General features: G+C 36.5%; 1 protein-coding gene and 1 pseudogene across 1 annotated transcript; one reads left to right on the top strand and one right to left on the bottom strand.

Moving 5' to 3' along the window:
* Positions 1-10,933: 10,933 nt before the first annotated feature.
* Positions 10,934-11,598, bottom strand: LOC146907114 (uncharacterized; annotated as a pseudogene).
* Positions 11,599-16,281: 4,683 nt separating this feature from the next.
* On the top strand, positions 16,282-19,576 carry LOC146907113 (G-type lectin S-receptor-like serine/threonine-protein kinase At1g11300). The gene is made up of 7 exons (XM_085724554.1): positions 16,282-17,514; positions 17,630-17,737; positions 17,830-18,062; positions 18,130-18,340; positions 18,510-18,747; positions 18,820-18,967; positions 19,067-19,576. The coding sequence occupies exons 1-7, from the start codon at positions 16,323-16,325 to the stop codon at positions 19,373-19,375; spliced, it is 2,439 nt and encodes an 812-aa protein (XP_085580680.1). The 5' UTR covers positions 16,282-16,322; the 3' UTR covers positions 19,376-19,576.
* The last annotated feature ends 2,957 nt before the right edge of the window (positions 19,577-22,533 follow it).

Raw genomic sequence — 22,533 nt, 5'->3', positions numbered from 1 at the left:
CTTTAAGGTTCATTGTTAAACACATTTTGTTCCAACAATCTCCCCCTTTTTGATGATGACAAACAATAGTATTTAAAATTGATCAATTGTTGTTAATCTAATTAACAAGTTGACTTTAGGGTTCTGAGGTTTGTAAGCTCAGAGTCTGAGGTTTGTAAGCTCTAACTCCCCCTGAGTCTGATAGTCTTTGAGGTGAGGTTTGTAAGCTCCCCCTAAGTTCTATCCAGGTTAATTAAATTCATTTTTCGCATAATAATATCAGAGCTTAAAAAATTGAAAGAATTGACTTATAGATAAGAAGAATGGTTCAATTAATTTTATTTGAAATTTGATACTCCCCCTTTTTGATACACCGTTTTAAGGTAAAACAAAAGGATAGAAATTTTCAAAATTTTCAAATATTATTAATGGGGCTCAGAGCCTTTAAATACTATCACATATACTCCCCCTTTTGTCATTAGCAAAAAGACATAAACAAAAAGAAGAGATGAGAAAAACGTAAGATTAAAGGTTCAGAGCATAATTCAAATTATTTTAAAGCATATTAACCATCTTCAAAAATTAAATAAACATGGCATAACAAGCATTATTATCAGAGCAAATAACAACACAAATGATATAAACAGTTAATGATATTCAGAAGCAAGAAAAATTCAGAAGCATATAATATCAGAAGCGAAAAAAAATTGAATCAGAAGCAGAGATGATCATAGAATATTGAAAGCCTAAAGAGACAAAAATAAGATAAAAATGTGCAACTATGGGTTTGGCTTATTTCTCTAAAATCTTCTTCAGAAGCTCTTGAACATCAGCATACTTCTTGTCCATCTCTTTTCTGTAGTTGTCTTCTCTGATCTTGGCTTCTTGCATGTCAGCTTCCAACTTAGATATCTTCAGCTTCTGCTCTAGTAGCTCAGTTTCAAGCCTTTCATTTTCTTCTTTGAGCACCTTGTTCTCCTGAGCTAGAGCCAGGTCAGGTGCATCATTCTTCGCTAGGATCTCAGAAGGAATAATCAGATGCAAATCCTTAGGCAGGAATTCACCAGGTTCTCTGCCTCTGATACTGAGTGGGTTCTTCACCCAAGTACCAAGAATTTCTACATCTCCAGTATTCTCTTCCATTCCATTCAACCAATCTTCCAGCTTTTGCTTGGCTTGCTCTTGAGCCTCAATACACGAATCATGCAGTGCTGAGATCAGGTTGATGACCTTTTCTTTGATTCTCCTCCATTGCTTCTGATAGTCTATTGTATGACCCAAGTCATTTCTTCCTGCTATCAGTCTGAGAACTTCAGAAGCAATGTCTTCCCACACATCTTGTAGCACTTGAGAATCCAGGAAAATGGTGGGAGGTGAAGGTTGTTTAGAGGGTTTTGGAGGGGCTAAGTGTACAATGGGTAGGTTTGATGATGATTGGTCATTTGTAGTTAAGGATTGGCTAGTTGATGGTTGGTCAGGAGTGGGGTCAACTACCATATCAGAGGCATGATCATCTTGATCATCCTCAGAGTCTGTGTCCATATCACATACACCAGTATGGTGGGTGATCTTGATAGCTTGTACTGGTGAAGGAGTTATGGAAGCAGGGGTTGGCTCAGGAACAATGTGTTCAGGAGCAGCAGTTTCAGATGCAGGTTCTGGTATAGATTCAGGTTCAGGAATGGGTTTAGTAACTGGTTGTTCAGGAACAATATGTTCAGGAACGGTCTTTTGAGGAGTGTCTTGTTCAGGAACAGATGGTTCAGGAACAGTTGGGGGTGATGAAGTTGTGGGTTCTGTTTGAGGGGGTGAAAAGGCTTTTTCTGGTTCTGGTTGTTGTTGTGGGGGTTCTTCTGAAACAACTTTATCAGAAGCAGATGCTTCTGAAGTCATTTCAGAGGCTTTCTCTGAGTTTGTGTTAAAGCTAGATTGGGGTAGTTCACCTAGATAATGACTTTCTAGGTGATCTAAAAGAGAAGTGTCTTCAGAAGGAATAGAGGATGTGGTACAAGATGTGTGAGAAACTTGAGGTACCTTAGATAACATTGCTGAGTTATCTACTGCTTCTGAAGTTCCAAGATTCTCTTCCTGATTTATTTGAACTTGCTCTATATTTTCAACACCAGCTTCTTCCATGATTATCATCATTTCACCTTCCTCTTCTCTTTGAAATTCTTTCATAGCTTTCACTTCTCGCCTATTGGCTAAAAAATCATCAGAATGTTCCTTAGCCATCCTCTTCTTGGCTGGAGTTACTTTAACCATAGAAGATTCCATCTGTAAAGGTGCCTTCTTCTTCTTCAGCTTCGGTTCATCATCTTCTTTCTCTAGCTCATCCAGAGCTTCATCCAACTTTTCTTTATGGAAAACAGTTTCAGCTTTCCCTCACTTTCTCTTGGCATCCTTCTTTTGCTTGCCCTTATCCGTAGCTGCTTCTGATGCAGTAGCACCCTTAACTTTCTTCCCTTTGGTCTTAACAGGAGCAACTTCCTCCTGTGTGCTTGCATCTATTTCCATGACATACTCAGCTACTGATTTAGCTAAGATTTCAGGATTGCTTTCCTTAATGATGAGAGGAAAGTCCCTGATAATCTCAGATTCAGCTGTAGTCATTTCCAACCACTTTTCATCTTGAGGGGCATTCTTGAAAAGATGCATTGAATGCAAGGTCTTGCTACTGATAGTCTTCTCAGCAGTAGAGACTTCAAAGCATTTATCAGATGCATCCCTTGTCTTTTTCAAATTGTCTAGCACTTTTCCTTGATGAAAGATCTCCGACAACAATCTTGCATAGGGCACTTGCTTCCTTCCTTTAACAATGCCCTCATTAATTGCCCAACAGAGATGATCCATGACGTATCTTGGGAAGTTGATCTTGTCATGGATTGCCATGAAATAGATAGCTAGCTTCTGCTGGAAATTTGGTTGATCAGATCCTCCTCCTCTCTGAAAGAAACAATCAGTGCAGAACTTCAACAACATTCTGTGATGAATTTTCATTTTTGAGGTCTTGCCTTTTGGTTTCCCACCCAAAAGCAAGTTGCAGTAGCTTTTCAGAAGGACATCTTCCTTCTTTACTATTTCTTGGAATCTTCCTTCTGCATCCACTCTACATGCTTTTGCTATAGCTTTCTCAGTGATTGTTACCGGAATACCCATCACTTCAGACCTTATCTCAAGGCTACTGAAGGAAGTAGGATTCATCTCCATCTCCATCTTTCCTTTCTTCGACCCAGCTTGTTTACCTGCAACCTTTGCAGGCTTTCCATTGAAGATTTCAGCCCTTACCCAGAAATCTTTAACCAAATTTACATACGTTGGCCCATTTAGCATTTCGAAGTACCCAGTCAGCTTCTGAGCATCAACCAATGGTTTCATATCCACCTTGTATTTCTTGAGTGAAACGAAGTCCACTGGTGATTCTGACTGAACTATCAGAGAGTTAAGAGGAATAGACATTGTCCTCTGTTTGTAAACAGATCCAGATCCGGGTGCTTGTTGTTGTATCCTTGAAGTTGATTCTGAAGGATTTTGATGCGAGCTTGATGATGCCATTTGATGAAGATTTGAAGAAGATTTAGGGTTCTAGGGTTTTTGCGCTTACTTCGCAAGAGGTTTGAGAGCAAATGTGTTTGTTGTGAGTGAGTAGTGTGTGAATTGACAAAGTGTTAAAAGTAAAAACGATTGCAATTCAAAAGAGACAAACAAACATAACATTAATGACAAAATTGAGGGCGCGTGAAAAGTACTTTCAAAGCTATTAAATCATCATTGCCCTTTTTAGTTATACACCAATACATACACGCCACGTCAGAAGTTCTCAGAGTAACTACCAAGTTAGTGGGCCAGAAGTTACCACAAAAAGTAACTCCCAACGTTTCCACTAACTCTACTATTCAGAAGCGTAAAATCCAGCTTCTGGACTTCAGATGCTGACGTCATCATCAGAAGCGAGTTTTCCTCAGAACCTCAATAAAGAGCTTCTGATGGACTACTGCTTCTGAACTAACTTCAGAACCTAAAATTCTATTCAGGAGCAAGCAAACATTTAATCAGACACAAAGTGCATGTTCAAATTTTTCTTTATAAAATCAAACCTTTCAATAGTTAAAGGCTTAGTAAATATATCAGCCCATTGATTCTCAGTATCAATGAATTGTATATCTAAAATTCCTTTTTGAACATAGTCTCTGATAAAATGGTGTTTGATTTCAATGTGCGTAGCTCTTGAATGCAAAATTGGATTTTTAGACAAACAAATAGCAGCAGTATTATCACAATAGATGGGAATACTGTTAGCAATTATCTGATAGTCTTCCAACTAATGTTTCATCCAAAGTAGTTGTGTACAACAACTTGCAGCTGAAATGTATTCTGCTTCTGCTATAGACATAGCAATAGTTGTTTGTCTTTTGCTAGCCCAGGATATAAGATTATCACCCAGAAACTGACAATTGCCACTGGTTGACTTTCTTTCAATCCTATCACCAGCATAATCAGCATCACAGAATCCAATTAGCTTATAATCCAAGGATTTCCTATAGAGCAGTCCAAGATTAGTTGTTCCTTTCAAATACTTGAAGATTCTCTTGACAGCAGTCATATGAGATTCTCTAGGATCTGATTGGAATCTTGCACACAAGCATACATTGAATAAAATATCTGGCCTAGATGCAGTGAGGTATAACAAAGAACCAATCATACCTCTGTACAGCTTCTGATCTACTTTAGCTCCTTCATCTTCTTTGCTTAAGGTGCACGTAGGGTGCATTGGAGTGTTCATCACTTTACAATCTTCAAGCTTGAACTTCTTCAGAAGCTCCTTTGTATACTTTGATTGATGAACATAGACTCCTTCTTTGCATTGATTAATTTGAATGCCCAAGAAGAACTTCAGCTCTCACATCATGCTCATTTCAAATTCATCCTGCATTAACTTAGAAAATTCCTTGCAAAGAGATGCATTAGTAGAACCAAATATTATATCATCAACATATATTTGCACAACAAGAATATCTTTCCCAAGGGTCCTTCTGAAGAGTGTTGTATCAACCTGTCCTCTTTTAAAATCATTTTTAATTAAGAAATTTCTTAGTCTATACCAAGCTCTGGGAGCTTGTTTCAAGCCATATAGTGATTTCTTCAGTTTAAAAACATGGTCAGGATATTTAATATCCTCAAATCCAGGAGGTTGCTTGACATACACTTCTTCTTCTATGACACCATTAAGAAATGCACTCTTGACATCCATTTGATATAATATTATACCATGATTAACTGCATAGGAAAGAAGTAACCTGATTGCTTCCAATCTTGCAACTGGAGCAAATGTTTCAGTGTAATCAATGCCTTCTTGTTGACTATACCCTTGTGCAACAAGTCTGGCTTTGTTTCTTGTTACTTCTCCTTGCTCATTCAACTTGTTTCTGAATACCCATTTTGTTCCAATGATGTTCTTGTGCTGAGGTTTGGGTACCAGATCCCACACATCATTTCTTTGAAATTGATTTAACTCTTCTTGCATAGCTAAGATCCATTCATCATCTGAAAGTGCTTCATCAACTGTTGTAGGTTCAATCATTGAGATCAGTCCAATCATTGATTCTTCTTGTCTAAAGAATGATCTTGTTCTTCTTGGACTATCTTTGTTTCCAATGATTAGCTCCTCAGGATGAGAAGACTTGTGTTTGAAAGTGTTTCTAGGAGGATCTCCTTGATGTGAGCCATCTTGCGCTTCATCAGAAGCAGCTTCATCTTGCGCTTCTAATGTGGGTTCAGCTTCTGGACTTTCTTCAGATTCAGCTATCTGATCAGGTTCTGGAGTAGCTTCAGGAACCTGTATCTCTGCAGCACTTTCACCTTGCTTTGAAGTTTTATCTTCAAGCTCTTTGTCATCAAATTTAATGTGCATAGATTCTTCAACACAGAGTGTCTCTGAATTATACACTCTGTATGCCTTTGACCTTTCAGAGTAACCTAAGAAGATTCCTCTTTGGGCCTTGGCATCAAATTTCTTTAGGTAGAGCTTGTTATTCAGAATGTAACATGTACATCCAAATTGATGAAAGTAAGAGATATTGGGTTTCCTTCCTTTAAAGAGTTCATATGCTGTTTTCTCCAAAATAGGTCTAATATAGATCCTGTTTTGAACATAACATGATGTATTCACTGCTTTTGCCCAAAAATGTTTAGCCAAATTGTTTTCATGGATCATGGTTCTGGCCATTTCTTGTAAAGTTCTATTCTTTCTTTCTACAACCCCATTTTGTTGTGGAGTTCTAGGTGAAGAGAATTCATGGACAATTCCATGTTTTTCACAAAAAGCTTCAAATGGCTCGTTTTCAAATTCTCCACCATGATCACTTCTGATTTTCAAAATCTTTGACTCTTTTTCAGTTTGAATCAGTGTGCAGAAGTTACTGAATACATCATATGCATGATCTTTACTTTTCAGGAATTTCACCCAAGTCCATCTGCTGTAATCATCAACAATGACTAATCCATATTTACTTCCATATAAGGATGCAATACTCACTGGTCCAAATAAATCAATATGGAGTAATTCTAAGGGTCTGGAGGTTGAAACAATGTCTTTGATTTTAAAAGATGATTTAACAATTTTCCCTCTCTGACATGCACCACAGAGTGCATCTGAATGATAGTCAATGTCTGGTAGCCCTTTGACAAGTTGTAACTTACTAAGCTTAGAGATTAACCTCCAGTTAGCATGTCCCAACCTTCTGTGCCACATCCATTTCTTATCATTCACTGATAGAAGGCAAATCACCTTCTGATCAGCCAGTTCAGAAAAATTGATTTTATAGACATTATCAACTCTCTTTCCCTTGAACACAATGGATTTGTCTTCCTTGTTGATTACTGTACAGTTGGTTTTCTCAAAAGCACATCATAACCATTATCACAAAATTGACTAATGCTCAAAAGGTTATGTTCAAGACCATCTACCAACCATACATTATTAATTGAGGTAGAGGAATTACCAATAGTTCCTGTACCTATGATCTTGCCAGATTGGTTGCCTCCAAATTTCACACTTCCTCCTTCTTTCATTGTTAAGCTGAGGAAGCTGGACTTCTCTCCTGTCATGTGTCTTGAGCAACCGCTGTCTAGGTACCATGATTTTTGCTTTGGTGCTGCTCTTAGACATACCTGTATCATTGACATTTTCAGATTTAGGTACCCATTGTCCTATGGGTCATGGAAGGTTAGTACTTAAGGCTTTACTCTTCACTTGCTTCTGATGAACCATCACCTTTGGTTTTGGTACTTCAGAAGCAGTAACTGTCTTCTTCTGAAACTTGGACTTCAGAACCTCAGATTTTGGTTTCACCAGACTCTGAGGAATAGGTTCTGATCTTTTCAGGATCCTATCCTTTGAAGTCTTGGAATCAGATTTGATCATAGCCTTTGACTTAGAGTTCTTTGGCTTTGAAGTAATCTTAGCCTTAGAACTAGAAGCTTCAGGTTCTGATTGAACAACAGTTTCCAACTCAGCACCTTCAGGTACAAAAACTGCTTTCAGACCTTCCTTGATGCACTCACAACATGCTTTGAGACTGATTTCATTTGGTTTCCCTCCTGAAAAACCAATCCCTTTGCCATTGTTTCTGTAAATTCTATAAATCATAGAAGCCACTCTGCTTCTGTCAATGCCAGATATGATAAAATCTTCAAGAGCAATTTCATGGTTTCTTAAAGGTTTCTCATTACACTTTTCTTGTAGCTTCTGACATAAGAACCTGAGCTTGTCTTCATATGTTTTACAAATGAAGTCAAAGCCCCTAAGTCCTTCTTCAGAAGCTTTCAGATCCAATATAGTTGATTTTTGTTGTTTCATTAAATCAACATATTTTTCTTTTAAATCCTTCAACTCATTGGTTCTTACTTCAAAATGTGTAAGAAGTTCTTTAAGTGACTCAACAAGTTCATTTCTGGGAATTTTGGAATATACCTCGTTTTCATCTTCTGAGTCTGAATCTAATCCAGCTTCTGAAGTTGCTGTTGCTACCAACCCAACAGCTATCTTTGCATCTTCATCAGCTTCCTCTTTATCAGATCCAGATTCACTTCCCAATTCATCCCAGGTTGCCATTAAACTCTGCTTGATCTGCTTCTTGAATTTGCTTGGTTTGAATGTAGACCTCTTTGACTTGTCTTTTGACTTTTCTCTTTGAAGATCAGGGCATTCAGCAATGAAATGTCCAGGCTTCTTACAGTTGAAGCATCCCTTCTGATCTTCTTTCCTTGAGCTTCTGGAGTTACTCCTCTTGGTTAGAAACTTTCTGTTCTTCTTGGCCAGATATTGAAGTCTGTTTGAGAGCATGGCCATTTCAGCAGCATCTGGTTCAGAATCTGAACTTGATTGTTCTTCCTCTTCAGATTCAACCACTTTGAGAGCTTTCGATGACTTGCCTTTGGATGGAAGAGCTATTGATTTACTCTTCTTAGTAGACTCATGCTCATTAAGACTTAACTCATGAACTTTGAGAGAACTAACAAGATCTTCGACACTTAAAGTGTTTAAATCTTTAGCTTCTTCAATGGCAGTCACCTTTGGTCTCCATCTTGCAGGTAAGCTTCTGAGTATCTTGCTCACATGATCAGAAGCAACATAGCTCTTCTTCAGGATTTGTAGCCCAGAGACTAAGGTTTGAAACCTTGAGTACATCTCCTCAATAGTTTCATCATCCTTCATCTTGAATAACTCATACTGATGTACAAGCATGAATGCCTTTGCTTCTTTGACCTTCTTGATGCCTTCGTAGTTTGAACAGAGAGAAGCAAACATAGCTTTAGCGGTGGATTTGTCACTCATCTTCATGTATTTTGCTTTAGGAATAGCAGTGACAAGAGCTCCTCTGATAATATGATGCTTCTTGTAGAGTTTCTTCAGCTCAGGAGTATGTTTCTTTCTATCCACAGCAGCTCCTTCTTCATCAAGGACTAAATCACCAACACCATCTTCTAGAATATCCCATAGTTCTTCATCTAGGCTCATGATATAACTATAAAAGTTGGTTTTCCACCAAGAAAACTCTTCAGCATCTCCATTGAATTTTGGAATCTTTCCAACACTGGATTTCTTACTATCACCATAATCATGTGAGACATTTTTATAGCTAGTATCACCAGATCCAGTAGGAGGAGGAGTAGACATGTTTTCCTCAGATCTTTGACTGTTGCACGGTTAAGTGTTACACAATAGACCAAGGCTCTAGATACCAATTGAAGGTGAGAAAAACACAAGAAAGGGGGTTGAATTGTGTTTTGAAAAATTCTTCGTTTCTCCTAAAACTGAACACACTTGATCAGAAGCTAAGTGAGACAGCTTCTGAAGTGGTAATCAGAATCTAAATGCAGCGGAATAAAACAGAGAGAGAGAAGAAGAACGACACAAAGCAATTATACTGGTTCCTTCCACAATCTGGAAGTAGTCCAATCCCCCTTGCACTTTCAAGGAGATTTCACTAAGAGTAATATCTGATTACAATTGCTCTAGCACACAAGCAAGAGACTTCCTTTGCTCAAGCACACAAGCAAGAGACTTCCTTTGCTCAAGAACACAATCAAGAGACTTCCCTGCTCAAGCACAACTGCAAGAGACTTCTAACTAAACAAAATTACACAGAAAATTGTTTAAGGTTGAACACTTGATATACAATCAGAGGTGCTCACAATACAAATCAGATACAGACTCAATGACTTAAGAATTTCTAAGATATAACTTTGAGACACAGAAATTCTAAGTGAATGCAGAACAATTTCAGCAGAGGTTTGACACTTGTAATGTTATGAGTCTTTCGTTCAGTGTTCTAGCATTACCAAAACTCTAAGTCTTCACTCCTTTATATAGAGGTGTGAAAGAGACGTTGTGAAATTGCCAGCACATCAAAGAGTTGTTGTTGAAGCTTGATCTTTCACCAATGATCTTTTGCCTGATTTGGTTGTTGTCCTATGAAGAACCAATTTGAAATCCATTCCTTATCCAAAGGAACATCTATGCAGGCGAAGCCGTATTCTGGAGCTGTTTTCTTGTCTTGTAGCGTGGACACAAAACAGAGTAGTGGAGAAGGTGGTTGTACAGTTAGTACAAAGTACAATGTCAACGCTTTCGTCCAAAATTGCAAGCAGATGCCTTCAAACACCTTTGAAATGACCGTTGCAATGTTCCACTAATTTTCTGCTATGTTTTCGAATCCAATAGACATCTTTTGCAGTGTTGATTCTTCAATCTTTGAATCTTTGCAAATCCAGTTGATCTTTAGCTTCTGGTGAAATGACTTCTGATGAGGCAGCTTCTGATGTTGTAGCTTCTGATGATGACGTGATACTTCAGGACTTCCAGTCTTCAGGAGCACTAGTCTTCAGGAGCGTTTTTCTTCAGGAGCGCTATTCTCTCTTCAGAAGCAGCTGGACTCCAGGAGCGCTTTCCATCTTCAGGAGCAGCTAGACTTCAGGAGCGCTTTCCATCTTCAGGAGCGTATTGCCTTCAGAAGCGTCTAAGCTTCATTTTCTTTTGCTCTTTATTTGCTCATTCAGAACCAATAAATGATGTAACTTTTTAACGGTGGTCCTGTACACTTGAACAAATATTAGCTAGTCCAATTTACAATTTGTAATACCTTGTTATCATCAAAACCCTTTAAGGTTCATTGTTAAACACATTTTGTTCCAACATAGGATACACGAAGGAGTTTTTTTTAGTAAAGTGGCGTGTACCATTATTAGTGTGCTCCTTTAGGTGATGCACTTAGGTCAGGTGGACTTTTGGTCCACGGGTCATCATAGGATTCACCTTCTGGCCGGTCCAGAACACATTCTAAAGTTTCCAATATGTAGAGTTCATAATGGCTAAAGAAGTGAGTTGAAAGTATATAAATTATTATGCTGGAATTGCTTGCTGAAGTAGTGGTTTCTAAAATTAATTAAGGAAAATGTTATTTACATTTGCTTCTTTAAAATGATAGCATTTTACAAATCTCAATATCTTTACATCTCAGTATTTTTAGAACCTATGGTGTGTCCAATTTCGCCACAATGTGAACAAAGCCTAATGCCTCTACCACTACCACCGGAGGTTCTGCCTCCCCTATAACCTTTGCCATGTGATGATTGACCTCTACCAGTAGGTTGAATGTAAGAAAAACCATATCCTGAAGCAGCCAGTATCTTAGACTCATCTAATGGCAGAATAAGTTGAATTTCTTGCTGAACAAGAAATTAATAGACGTATGCAATAGTGGGGAGGGGATCCATAAGCATGATTTGGGCTCTTATAGCAGAATATTAATGTCCATTGAGCCCCTTTAAAAATCTAAGTGCTTGATCACATTCTTTATACTCACGCATCTTGGTAAGAACATTACTATTCTCAACACAATTATTAGTAGGAATGAAATTATCTATTTGCTGCCATAATTTCTTCATCTTCGTGTAATAACAAGAAATAGAAGAATCATCTTCCTTCATAGCATATATTTCTTTTTGAATATCAGAAATTTTGAAGACATCAACTTGATCAATCTATCTTTGAGCTCATTCCAGATTTAAATATATAGCAGTGTTCGTCCACAAAATACTTTGTGAAATCTCAGTTTTAATTCAATAACATAATTAATCTTTTCATTCATTTAATTTATCCTTGTGCATTTTTTGTTAAATTTTTTATAGGGGCACTATCTCATGATTCGTCCAAGGCATCCAAATTCAAAGGACCGGCCCTGGTTGCATCTGTCTAAGACAAGAGAGTCATGGTCTTCCTATGGAGTTCATGGTAAAGAACCATTGATGAATTGTAATTTTTGATTTGATCTTAAAGCAACATTCATGGGTCTTTTTCACATTTCTTAGGAAAGGTTGTCACTGTAGTTAATGTGTCTATTTTGTGTGTTAATATTACTAAATTGTCCTTTGCTTGTATGTGTATAAAATTTAACTTTTCATATTTCAAGATAAGTTAGTAGTATTAATTATTGGTATGTTTAGGAAAATAATCATAAATGCATCTAATAATTTGAAAAGAGGTTTAGATTTAGGAACAAAAATAAAGTCAAGTGAGTGCTTAGATATAGGGACGGCGGGAGTAGTTATTACTATAAAGGAGAAGAGTAACGAGAATCAGACGCGGGTTCTCATTGGATGCATGAGGTTATCATATGATAACCCTTGTTCTTGGTGTTTGTGAATCCACAATTATCACTCTTTGAAGAACTCTCAGAAATGATTATAAATATAATAGAAAACGGTTACGTGATTAGGAAGAAAGGTAGAAGGAAAAAGTCAAAAGGCAAAAGATGATCTCAATCACATAGATAAAAGCGAGGATAGATGAAAGAACATGAATCAATGAAAATTCATGAATCAAGAATCAAAGGAAATTTTGCAATTGTGAAGAATTACAATCAAGGATCAGAAAAAGAATATACAATTTCTGAGAATTGCAACGAAGAACAAAGGAAGAAATGCTTTTGTCAATTTTTGCGAATTGCAATCAAACAACAATGAAAAAGAACTGAGATTTGTGAATATCAAAAACTCAGGAAAGAAGATGATGGTTCATAGAAATGAAGGAGATATCAAATCCAAATGCGATTGATACCATGTAAAATGGTGGATTTGATTCTCCATATACGAGAAAACTAACATAGAAATCTACTATGAACCAATTGCAACTGAATTGAAAGAGAAGAATTCATTCACAAAACCTGAGTTTACAATGAGTTGTTTTTATATAGAGAATCTCAACTCTCTAATTAAACTATGATTAACTACCTAACTATGATTAGCAGCTATATCAAACTACTATTAAAACAATCATAGTAGTTATGAGATAACCAATTACTTGGTTATGCAATTAATTGTTTATTCCTCTAGTTATCTACTGTTGTTTTCGAATTTAAAAATATATACCGAACGAAATTACTGGGTGAGTCACGACCAGGTCGCTTTCTTTAAGACGTTTCGCGGCACTACCCGAGTTGTGCAAGGTAGACTAACAACCACGCCGTCTCCAGGATAAAACAACCCAGATCACTGTTACGAGTATATACTGCACAGTATATAGTCGCTCGAGAATTACACCTCAAAGTATGGTTCAATCGTTTGATCAAAGCCACTCGATACGGTACGTAACCGCTCTAATTGAAACCGAAAGGGACAGAAAGGAGTAGAAGCAGAAGAAACTCGTTAACAAGTGTCGGAGGGAGAAGAGAGATACCGCACAGGAAGCATCAACTGTGAGATTTGGTGTGAAGAATGACTGGGGCGAGCTCTCCTTTTATAGGCAGAGTTCGTAACAGAAAACGAGTGACTTGGGGATTAAGTCTGCTTAATCCTTAAGCAAACGCGTTTTGTTTCTTAATTGGATATATTCGGAAGTTTCTGGATATGCGTTTGGGATCGGGTCGGATAGTAACACATTCATTTGTTACGCGTAACGCTTTCGTATAATGAAAAATTAATTAATTAATTAATTTAACATTTTCAAGTGACAAAAAAAATATATATCTTTTTAACCCACAGACCAAGCCCGGCCGGACGGACGGCGTCGTCGTCGCGCGCGTGATATATATATATATAGGCTTAAATATGATATTGGTCCGTGCAAAATAGGTTAGTTTTGGTTTTAGTCCCTGCAAATTTTTTTTATAGTTTTTGGTCCCTGCAAAATAGGTCAGTTTTGGTTTTAGTCCCTGCAAATTTTTTGTTTTTGGAAATAGTCACTGACCCCTGCAAAAATATTAAAAAATTCTGGAAAAATGAAAAATTAATAAAAAAATTGAAAAAAAATATTAAAAAATTCTGGAAAAATGAAAAATTAATAAAAAAATTTAAAAATTCTGGAAAAATGAAAAATTAATAAAAAAATTGAAAAAAATATTAAAAAATTCTGGAAAATTGAAAAATTAATAAAATATTAAAAAAATATATTAAAAAATTCTGCAAAAATGAAAAATTAATAAAACCAAAACTGACCTATTTTTGCAGGGATCAAAAACTATAAAAAAAATTTGCAGGGACTAAAACCAAAACTGGCCTATTTTGCAGGGACCAAAAACTATAAAAAAAAATTTGCAGGGGCTAAAACCAAAATTGGTCTATTTTGCAGGGACCAATACCATATTTAAGCCTATATATATATATTTTGTAAGCGTTCACCCATTCACAAAATTGGGTGCCCCAAGGGCACACCCTTGGAGGTCCCATTACCCATATATAAACACTTACTAGTTGGGGTGACTCTCCAATGTGGGACATTTTTAAGTCACACCCACACACTAGTTCTTTCATAGTGTTTTCTTTCCAATTTTCTCACTAGAATTAACTAGTGTTCCAACAATCCCCCACTTGACTTCAAAATGGTTTCGTAAAATGATTCCATAAGATTTGCTAATATACGAAGGTGTCGCCAACAACTTGAACCTTTGCATAGTGGAAGGTATTCTGATTTAACAAGAGTTGCTTACAACATTGACTTCTATCTCAGACATAGAATCCACACACAAACCTTTTCATAGGTGTATTCTAAAAGCCCGTGGGTTTGAAGCCCTACACGTGTATCCCGGTTTTAACGAATGCTCTAGGAATTCTGCCTCGAAATTCCATAGAACCGGCCTAAGTTCCACATTCGTATAGGTGAGTCTATCAAGGGTACTCCTGTAGCTGTTCCAACATCTACTCTTTAACACATCTACCACTATATCTTCTTCTTCAATCAAAAATTGCAGTAGTTCATTTATTTCTGTTCAAAAGCCACTCTACAACTCTTTGATATTCTCCCTTTACTATTGTTCATCATCTATTTTCTTCAATAAGCCATCATCATCCTTCTAACCTTAAATCTTCACAAAATTCCTCTCTTTTAAACGAATTACTAATATTTGATCTTTCAACCAGTTTTCTTTACATCATGATTGAATTCAATCTTCAATTTAAGAGGATTAACACAAAAATACACTAACTTATTAAAAAAAATTAAACAAATTAAAAAACTGGGGTAGCCAATGCCACACAAGCACAACATGAATGTGTATATTGGGGATTTGAAAAAATATACACATTCATCTTGTGTGACAAATCTTCTTCTGGATCTAATATAGGCGGATATTCAAAACTTATAGGCTTTCTTCCACCCACTATAATGGCAGATGGTGAAGAAAATGGTCTGGCCAATCCTCTTCTGGTTCTAATATAGGCACATACCCGATCCCACCAATCACATTACGCCCGCCACTCACTACATTGGTAAGCACCATCATTCCAAGTAGAAGTAATACTAGTGAATATTTAGAGTTCATGTTTGGATCGAATTTTGATTTACACAAATGGAGTAAGTGAGACAGCGATTTATAGGAAAACACATGAGACTATTGTGTTGGAAATTAAATCAAGTGAATAGAAGGTTATAGTCTTATAGGACCGTTAAAATTAAGAGGCATCGTTTGCCTCTTTGCTTAAAAGATTCAATCAGATTTTCTTACTATTAAATAAATTACTTGGCTAATATGAATTACATAAGTGCAGCACCGTTTTTTCAATTCAAGAACAAATTTACTCATGCATATACATTGATAATGAACTGTCCAGTACTTAAAATTCAATTCTTTGGACAATCACCTCCTTCTGAAGTGACATGTCCGTTTTGAACAAAGTTCTTGTTGAAAACTGTCTAACAAATATTGAATTATTATATTGAAAACTGTCACAATAAATATTTTTCTATTTATGTAAAATAAATAAAAAAAGTAACTTAATTTGCAGTTGCCTGGCCATGACTGTATGGAAGAAAATAGGAAATCATGGATCGGAATTTAAGATTTGTGAGAAAAGAATCATTTTACAATAATCAATTTATATCTTCTCCTATTAAAGAAATCGAACTTGTGGTGCTTGGTACATAACTTCCTTAGTATCCACCTATTTGGTGACTTGGTTTTATGAAAATGATATAGTTTATAGTTTATACTTTATATAACTATTGACTTTTAGAAAGGTACTGATAAACTATTTTATGTTATTATTTAAAATTTGAATGATTCAAAGTTATAGTTTTACAAAAAAATAAGACAAGACAACTGATATTATCTGATCAATTATGTGAGACACCTGCCTAAGGAAAATTTGAATACATAAATGAAAATGACAGTCCAAGTTGATTTCATTAAATAAAAAACATAGTCAAGAAAATGTCTCAAACAACTTTTTATTACTTGTAATTTTTGAGACGGTTGACTTTAAGAAGAATGTCTCAAATCTTTATGAAGAAGCAGTGACTGTTAAGGCATAATAGTGTAACTCTTGATCATATACTACTCATCTTACTAATGGATTTCGGCTCTAGTTCAAATCTGTTGTTTGTTTTGTTCATTGCGTTTTTGTATTTGTTACATGTTAGTTTCGGTATAGACACCATCACATCATCCCAGTTTATCAAGGACCCTGAAACTCTACTCTCGAAAGATGGTTCCTATGCCTTTGGATTCTTTAGCCCTGGAAATTCTAAAAATCGCTACGCTGGAATTTGGTGGAATTCTCGTTCTACAGTCATATGGGTGGCAAACAGAAACCAACCAATAAATGATTCTAATGGGACTATCACCACTTCCCAGTTTTCGGACCATGGAAACCTTGTCCTTTTGGATAGCACAACAGGAAACACTTTATGGCAAAGTATTCAGGAACCTTCTGATTCATTACTGCCTGGTATGAAACTTTCTATCAACAAAAGAACAGGTGAGAAATCAAAACTAAGATCATGGAAAAGTCCTTCTGATCCATCTGTTGGGAGTTTTTCTTCTAGTAGTGTTGAACGCCAAAATATACTTGAAGTGTTTATTTGGAATGAAACTCAACCATACTGGCGTAGCGGCCCTTGGAATGGTGGGGTTTTTACAGGGATAGATACTATGACAGTTGCATATTTTAACGGTTTCCAAGGTGGAGATGATGGAGAAGGGAATATTAATATATATTTTACGATCCCAGATGAAAAGGTTTTTTTGATCTATAAGCTTAATTCCCAAGGAAGATTAGAAGAAACATCTTGGAATGATGAGGAGAAAGAAGTGCAAGTTACATGGACTAGCCGAAAATCAGAGTGTGATGTTTATGGTACATGTGGGGCATTTGCTAGCTGTAGTTCATTGAACAAACCAATATGCAGCTGTTTGAAAGGATTTGAACCTAGGAGCATACAGGAATGGAATAGAAACAACTGGACAGGTGGGTGTGTTAGGAGGACACCTTTGCAGTGTGAAAGGGCCAACGATAAAACCACAAGTACAAAGGAAGATGGGTTTTTGAAATTGCAGATGGTTAAAGTTCCTGATTTTGCAAGTGGAATAGCTGAGACACCGGACATATGCAGAAGGTTATGCTTGGAGAATTGCTCTTGCACTGCGTACTCTAACGATGCTAGGATTGGCTGTATGATTTGGACAGGGAACTTACTTGACATAGAACAACTCCAAATGGGAGGACTTGATCTTTATTTTCGCGTAGCCCATGCAGAGCTTGGTATCCCTTAGTTGTTTCTGTTAAATCATTTGAAACATTGTTTATTAACTTTATTCTATCTCTTTGGTTTTGATTGATTTTGTTATGTTTTAAAATTAAATTTCCCTTTATACAGATAGAGGGGGAAACAAAGCAGTCATTATTACAACTTCAGTGATAATAGGAACTCTCATGATTTTCATTTGTGTATATATCATTTGGAGAAGGACTTCAAACAACTCAAGTAATATACCATGTTTGTGTATTAACCTGTGGATATATTATTTTTATTTTCTATTAGAACCTGAGCTAAATTCAAAATGTTTTTTACTCCAGGTAAACTGTGGTGCTCTATCAAATCAACAGGGAAAAAGAACAAGAAAGATTTTCAACTATTTAATAAAGGTGGGACATCAGATGAAAATAATAGTGACAATGTGTTTGGAGGATTATCTGAAGTTAGACTACAAGAGCTATTACAATTTGATTTTGAAAAGCTTGCAACTGCCACAAACAATTTCCACTTGTCCAACAAACTTGGACAGGGTGGTTTCGGTCCTGTGTACAAGGTACTGTAAATACAACAATTCCTGAAACCATTGTCTATAGTTGTTGTTACTTATTATTATCTTTCAGGGGAAACTGCAAGATGGTCGAGAAATAGCAGTTAAAAGACTTTCTAGAGCTTCTGGCCAAGGGCTAGAAGAATTCATGAATGAAGTAGTGGTCCTTTGTAAGCTTCAACACCGTAATCTTGTAAGACTTCTTGGCTGCTGTATTGACGGTGATGAAAAGATGTTGATGTACGAGTACATGCCAAACAAAAGTTTGGATGCATTTATCTTCGGTTAGTTTTTCGAAGCACCCTTTCGCATCTTCTCATATGCAATTCCATACTTTAACGTTTATCTTTTGGTGTGTTTTTATAGCATGCTACTTGAGTGATTTTGATTACTACACTTCATATTTTAATATTATGCTAAAAAATATTATTAATGCCACTTTTATTTTTATAGATCTATCGAAAAATAAACTACTAGATTGGAGGACAAGGTATAACATTATAGAAGGAATAGCTCGAGGATTGTTGTATCTTCACAGAGATTCCCGACTCAGAATTATACACAGAGATTTGAAGGCAAGTAACATCTTGTTAGATGAGGAGTTTAATCCAAAAGTTTCGGACTTTGGAATGGCTAGAATATTTGGTGGAAGAGAAGATCAGGCCAATACTACTAGGGTTGTCGGAACTTAGTAAGTGTGTTTTTCCTTGCCCAATACTAGATTAAAAATACTTTGTGAATAAATTTTAATATTTTAATGTAGTGGTTATATGTCTCCCGAATACGCAATGCAAGGACTTTTTTCAGAGAAATCAGATGTTTTTAGCTTTGGTGTTTTGATACTAGAGATTCTTACTGGGAGAAGAAACTCAAGCTTTTATGACAATGAGACTCTGACTCTTTTAGGATTTGTAAGCCATAATAGTTAATTTTTTACTCAATAACACCCCTTCTTCCTTTTACTGATGCAAATTACAGATATATGAAACTTATATTTGCTTTTTATTTAGGCATGGATACAATGGAGGGAAGACAATATTTTATCCTTAATAGATCCAGAAATATATGACCATACTCATCATACGAATATTTCGAGATGCATACATATAGGACTGTTATGTGTACAAGAATCAGCTGTCGACAGGCCTAATATGGCTACAGTAATTTCTATGCTTAACAGTGAGGTTGCATCACTTCCTCCTCCAAGTAAACCTGCATTCATCCTGATGGAGAATATGTTGAATTCGAAGTCACCTGAAGAAAATCAAAGTATATGTTCTATTAATACTGCCAGTATTACAGACATATATGCAAGATAGCACACTAAGGACTCTAACAAGGGATTGCGGTCAATGCTAGAGTCTTTGTTAATGTATATAATTTGTGAAAAAAGAAAACTCTGGTTTGGTGTAATTTAAGACATACAAACATGCATAGTTTTTAGTAATGACTTTATGACAGCATTGAACATTATGGTGACATGATTGTTATAACAAATATCCGCTGCCTTTACCTAGTAATTTCATATAAAGTCGGTATCTTGTAATTTCAATTTTCATGTTTTCGTCACAAATTCAAGTTCGTTGGTATAACACATAGTTTACTAATAAGTGGATAAGTCGTTCTAGTTGGACCGTAGTATTTGAACATAAGTTGTAATCTATCAATGCTAAGCTTGAATAATAGAATGTAATGCAGTCGCACTACAGTTGGAGACATATAGGCACAATTGGCTAAATTTCGTGCAATTATGGATCATGTGTTTTGTTTGCATTTTTCGTACCTGTTTTCTTTTAATCCAAGGTTGCTGTACTAACAAGATGTTTATGTCGGGGAACATCTCCTGACCCTCTATCATTTGCTTGAGCATCTGAGACCAAAATGTCCTTGGTGGCCACATGAATCAGATTAATGATGGACCCTAGATTAGATACTTAGGTTGTGACATGGCCTAATATTGATATAACTACCCTGATGCTTATTTCTTTATATTTATATCTTACTATTAATATCGATCTGTTTAGGAAGTAATTAGTTATAACTAGCGAAAGATGCCGAAAGCGAGTTGATCCTAGTAGTAAGTACTTAGGAGGTGACATTACTAATATTGAGTAAAATCTGCTAAACCTAGGAGGTAACTAGTTAATAATTAAGAAAACAAGTGTCTGCTTGAAGGAAATAAGTTGTAGCTTAGTAGAACCATTCTCTTAAACCCTTGGTAAGGTAAACGCTGATAGAGCTGCCCGTTTCTAGAACTACTAAGAGCAAGAGAGAATGTGTTCTGAGTGTCCTAATATTCATGAATGGGTAGACCTACATGAACATTACCCTTTATCGCCTTTGGAAATCTTGGAATGCCAATTTAGGTCTATGCTTTCAATTACCTTTGAGGTGGTAAGACCCTACACGTATGGATCATCGTGTGACCACCAGGTGCAACCAAACATTGGAGGGATAAACCTACTCAACGGATATAGTATAGACCCCACATATATGGATCACCGTGCGATCAACATGCATAGTTTACCACGCGACATTACTGTTATTTAAAATCCAACAAATAAATAGGGGGAATTCGAAGAATCCTAACCGCTGTTGGAACAAAATGTGTTTAACAATGAACCTTAATGAGTTTTGATGATAACAAGATATTAAAAATTGTAAATTGGACTAGCTAATATTTGTTCAAGTATACAGGACCTTAATTGAAAAGTTACATCATTTATTGGTTCTGAATGAGCAAATAAAGAGCAAAAGGAATCAACAAAATGAAGCTTAGTGCTTCTGAAGGCATCTCGCTCCTGAAGAGAAAAAGCGCTCCTGAAGTAAAGCCGCTCCTGAAGTCAGTATAATGCTCCTGAAGAATAAGTGCTCCTGAAGACAAGAGGTCCAGAAGCCACATCATCAGAAGCTGCGTTATCAGAAGCTGTATCATCAGAAGCTGCATCATCAGAAGCTGCGTTATCAGAAGCTGCCTCATCAGAAGTCATTTCACCAGAAGCTGAAGATCAACTAGATTTGCAAAAGATTCAAGGATTGAAGAATCATCACTGCAAAAGCTGTCTATTGGATTCGAAAACACAACAAAAGATTAGTGGAATGTTGCAACGGTCATTTCAAAGGTATTTGAAGGCATGTGCTTGCAATTTTGGACGAAAGCGTTGACATTGTACTTTGTACGAACTGTACAACCACCTTCTCCACTACTATGTTTTGTGTCCACGCTACAAGACAAGAAAACAGCTCCAGAATACGGCTTCGCCTGCATAGATGTTCCTTCGGATAAGGAATGGATTTCAAATTGGTTCTTCATAGGACAACAACCAAATCAGGCAAAAGATCATTGGTGAAAGATCAAGCTTCAACAACGACTCTTTGATGTGCTGGCAATTTCACAACGTCTCTTTCACACCTCTATATAAAGGAGTGGAGACTTAGAGAATTGGTAATGCTGAACGAAAGACTCACAACATTTTTACAAGTGCCAAACCTCTGCTGAAATTGTTCTGCATTCACTTAGAATTTCTGTGTCTCAAAGTCATATCCTAGAAATTCTTAAGTCAATTGAGTCTGTATCTGATTTGTATTGTGAGTACCTCTGATTGTATATCAAGTGTTCAACCTTAAACAATTTTCTGTGTAATTTTGTTTAGCTAGAAGTCTCTTGCTTGTGTGCTTGAGCAAAGGAAGTCTCTTGATTGTGTTCTTGAGCAAAGGAAGTCTCTTGCTTGTGTGCTTGAGCAAAGGAAGTCTTTTGCTTGTGTGCTTGAGCAATTGTAATCAGATATTACTCTTAGTGAAATCTCCTTGGAAGTGCAAGGGGGACTAGACTACTTCCGGTTTGTGGAAGGAACCAGTATAATTGCTTTGTGTCGTTCTTCTTCTCTCTCTGTTTTATTCCGCTGCATTTAGATTCTAATTATCACTTCAGAAGCTGTCTCACTTAGCTTCTGATCAAGTGTGTTCAGTTTTAGGAGAAACGAAGAATTTTTCAAAACACAATTCAACCCCCCTTCTTTTGTTTTTCTCACCTTCAATTGGTATCAGAGGCTTGGTCTGTTGTGTAACACTTAACCGTGCAACAGTCAAAGATATGAGAAAAACATGTCTACTCCTCCTCCTACTGGATCTGGTGATACTAGCTATAAAAATGTCTCACATGATTATAGTGATAGTAAGAAATCCAGTGTTGGAAAGATTCCAAAATTCAATGGAGATGCTGAAGAGTTTTCTTGGTGGAAAACCAACTTTTATAGTTATATCATGAGCCTAGATGAAGAACTATGGGATATTCTAGAAGATGGTGTTGGTGATTTAGTCCTTGATGAAGAAGGAGCTGCTGTGGATAGAAAGAAACATACTCCAGAACTGAAGAAACTCTACAAGAAGCATCATATTATCAGAGGAGCTCTTGCACTGCTATACCCAAAGCAGAGTACATGAAGATGAGTGACAAATCCACTGCTAAAGCTATGTT

Source organism: Medicago sativa, chromosome 7, assembly GCF_051527215.1.
Source record: "Medicago sativa cultivar Bolivia chromosome 7, Bolivia_mono, whole genome shotgun sequence".
Classification (NCBI taxonomy): domain Eukaryota; kingdom Viridiplantae; phylum Streptophyta; class Magnoliopsida; order Fabales; family Fabaceae; genus Medicago; species Medicago sativa.
The sequence above is the reverse complement of the archived record's forward strand: the minus strand, read 5'-3'. Positions and strand labels throughout refer to the sequence as shown.

Coding starts and splice junctions, on each gene's coding strand:
- LOC146907113 (XM_085724554.1), top strand. CDS start 16,323: ATGGATTTCGGCTCTAGTTCAAATCTGTTGTTTGTTTTGTTCATTGCG. Junction 18,063..18,129: donor GTTTCGGTCCTGTGTACAAG/GTACTGTAAATA, acceptor ATTATCTTTCAG/GGGAAACTGCAAGATGGTCG. Junction 18,968..19,066: donor CTCTGACTCTTTTAGGATTT/GTAAGCCATAAT, acceptor CTTTTTATTTAG/GCATGGATACAATGGAGGGA.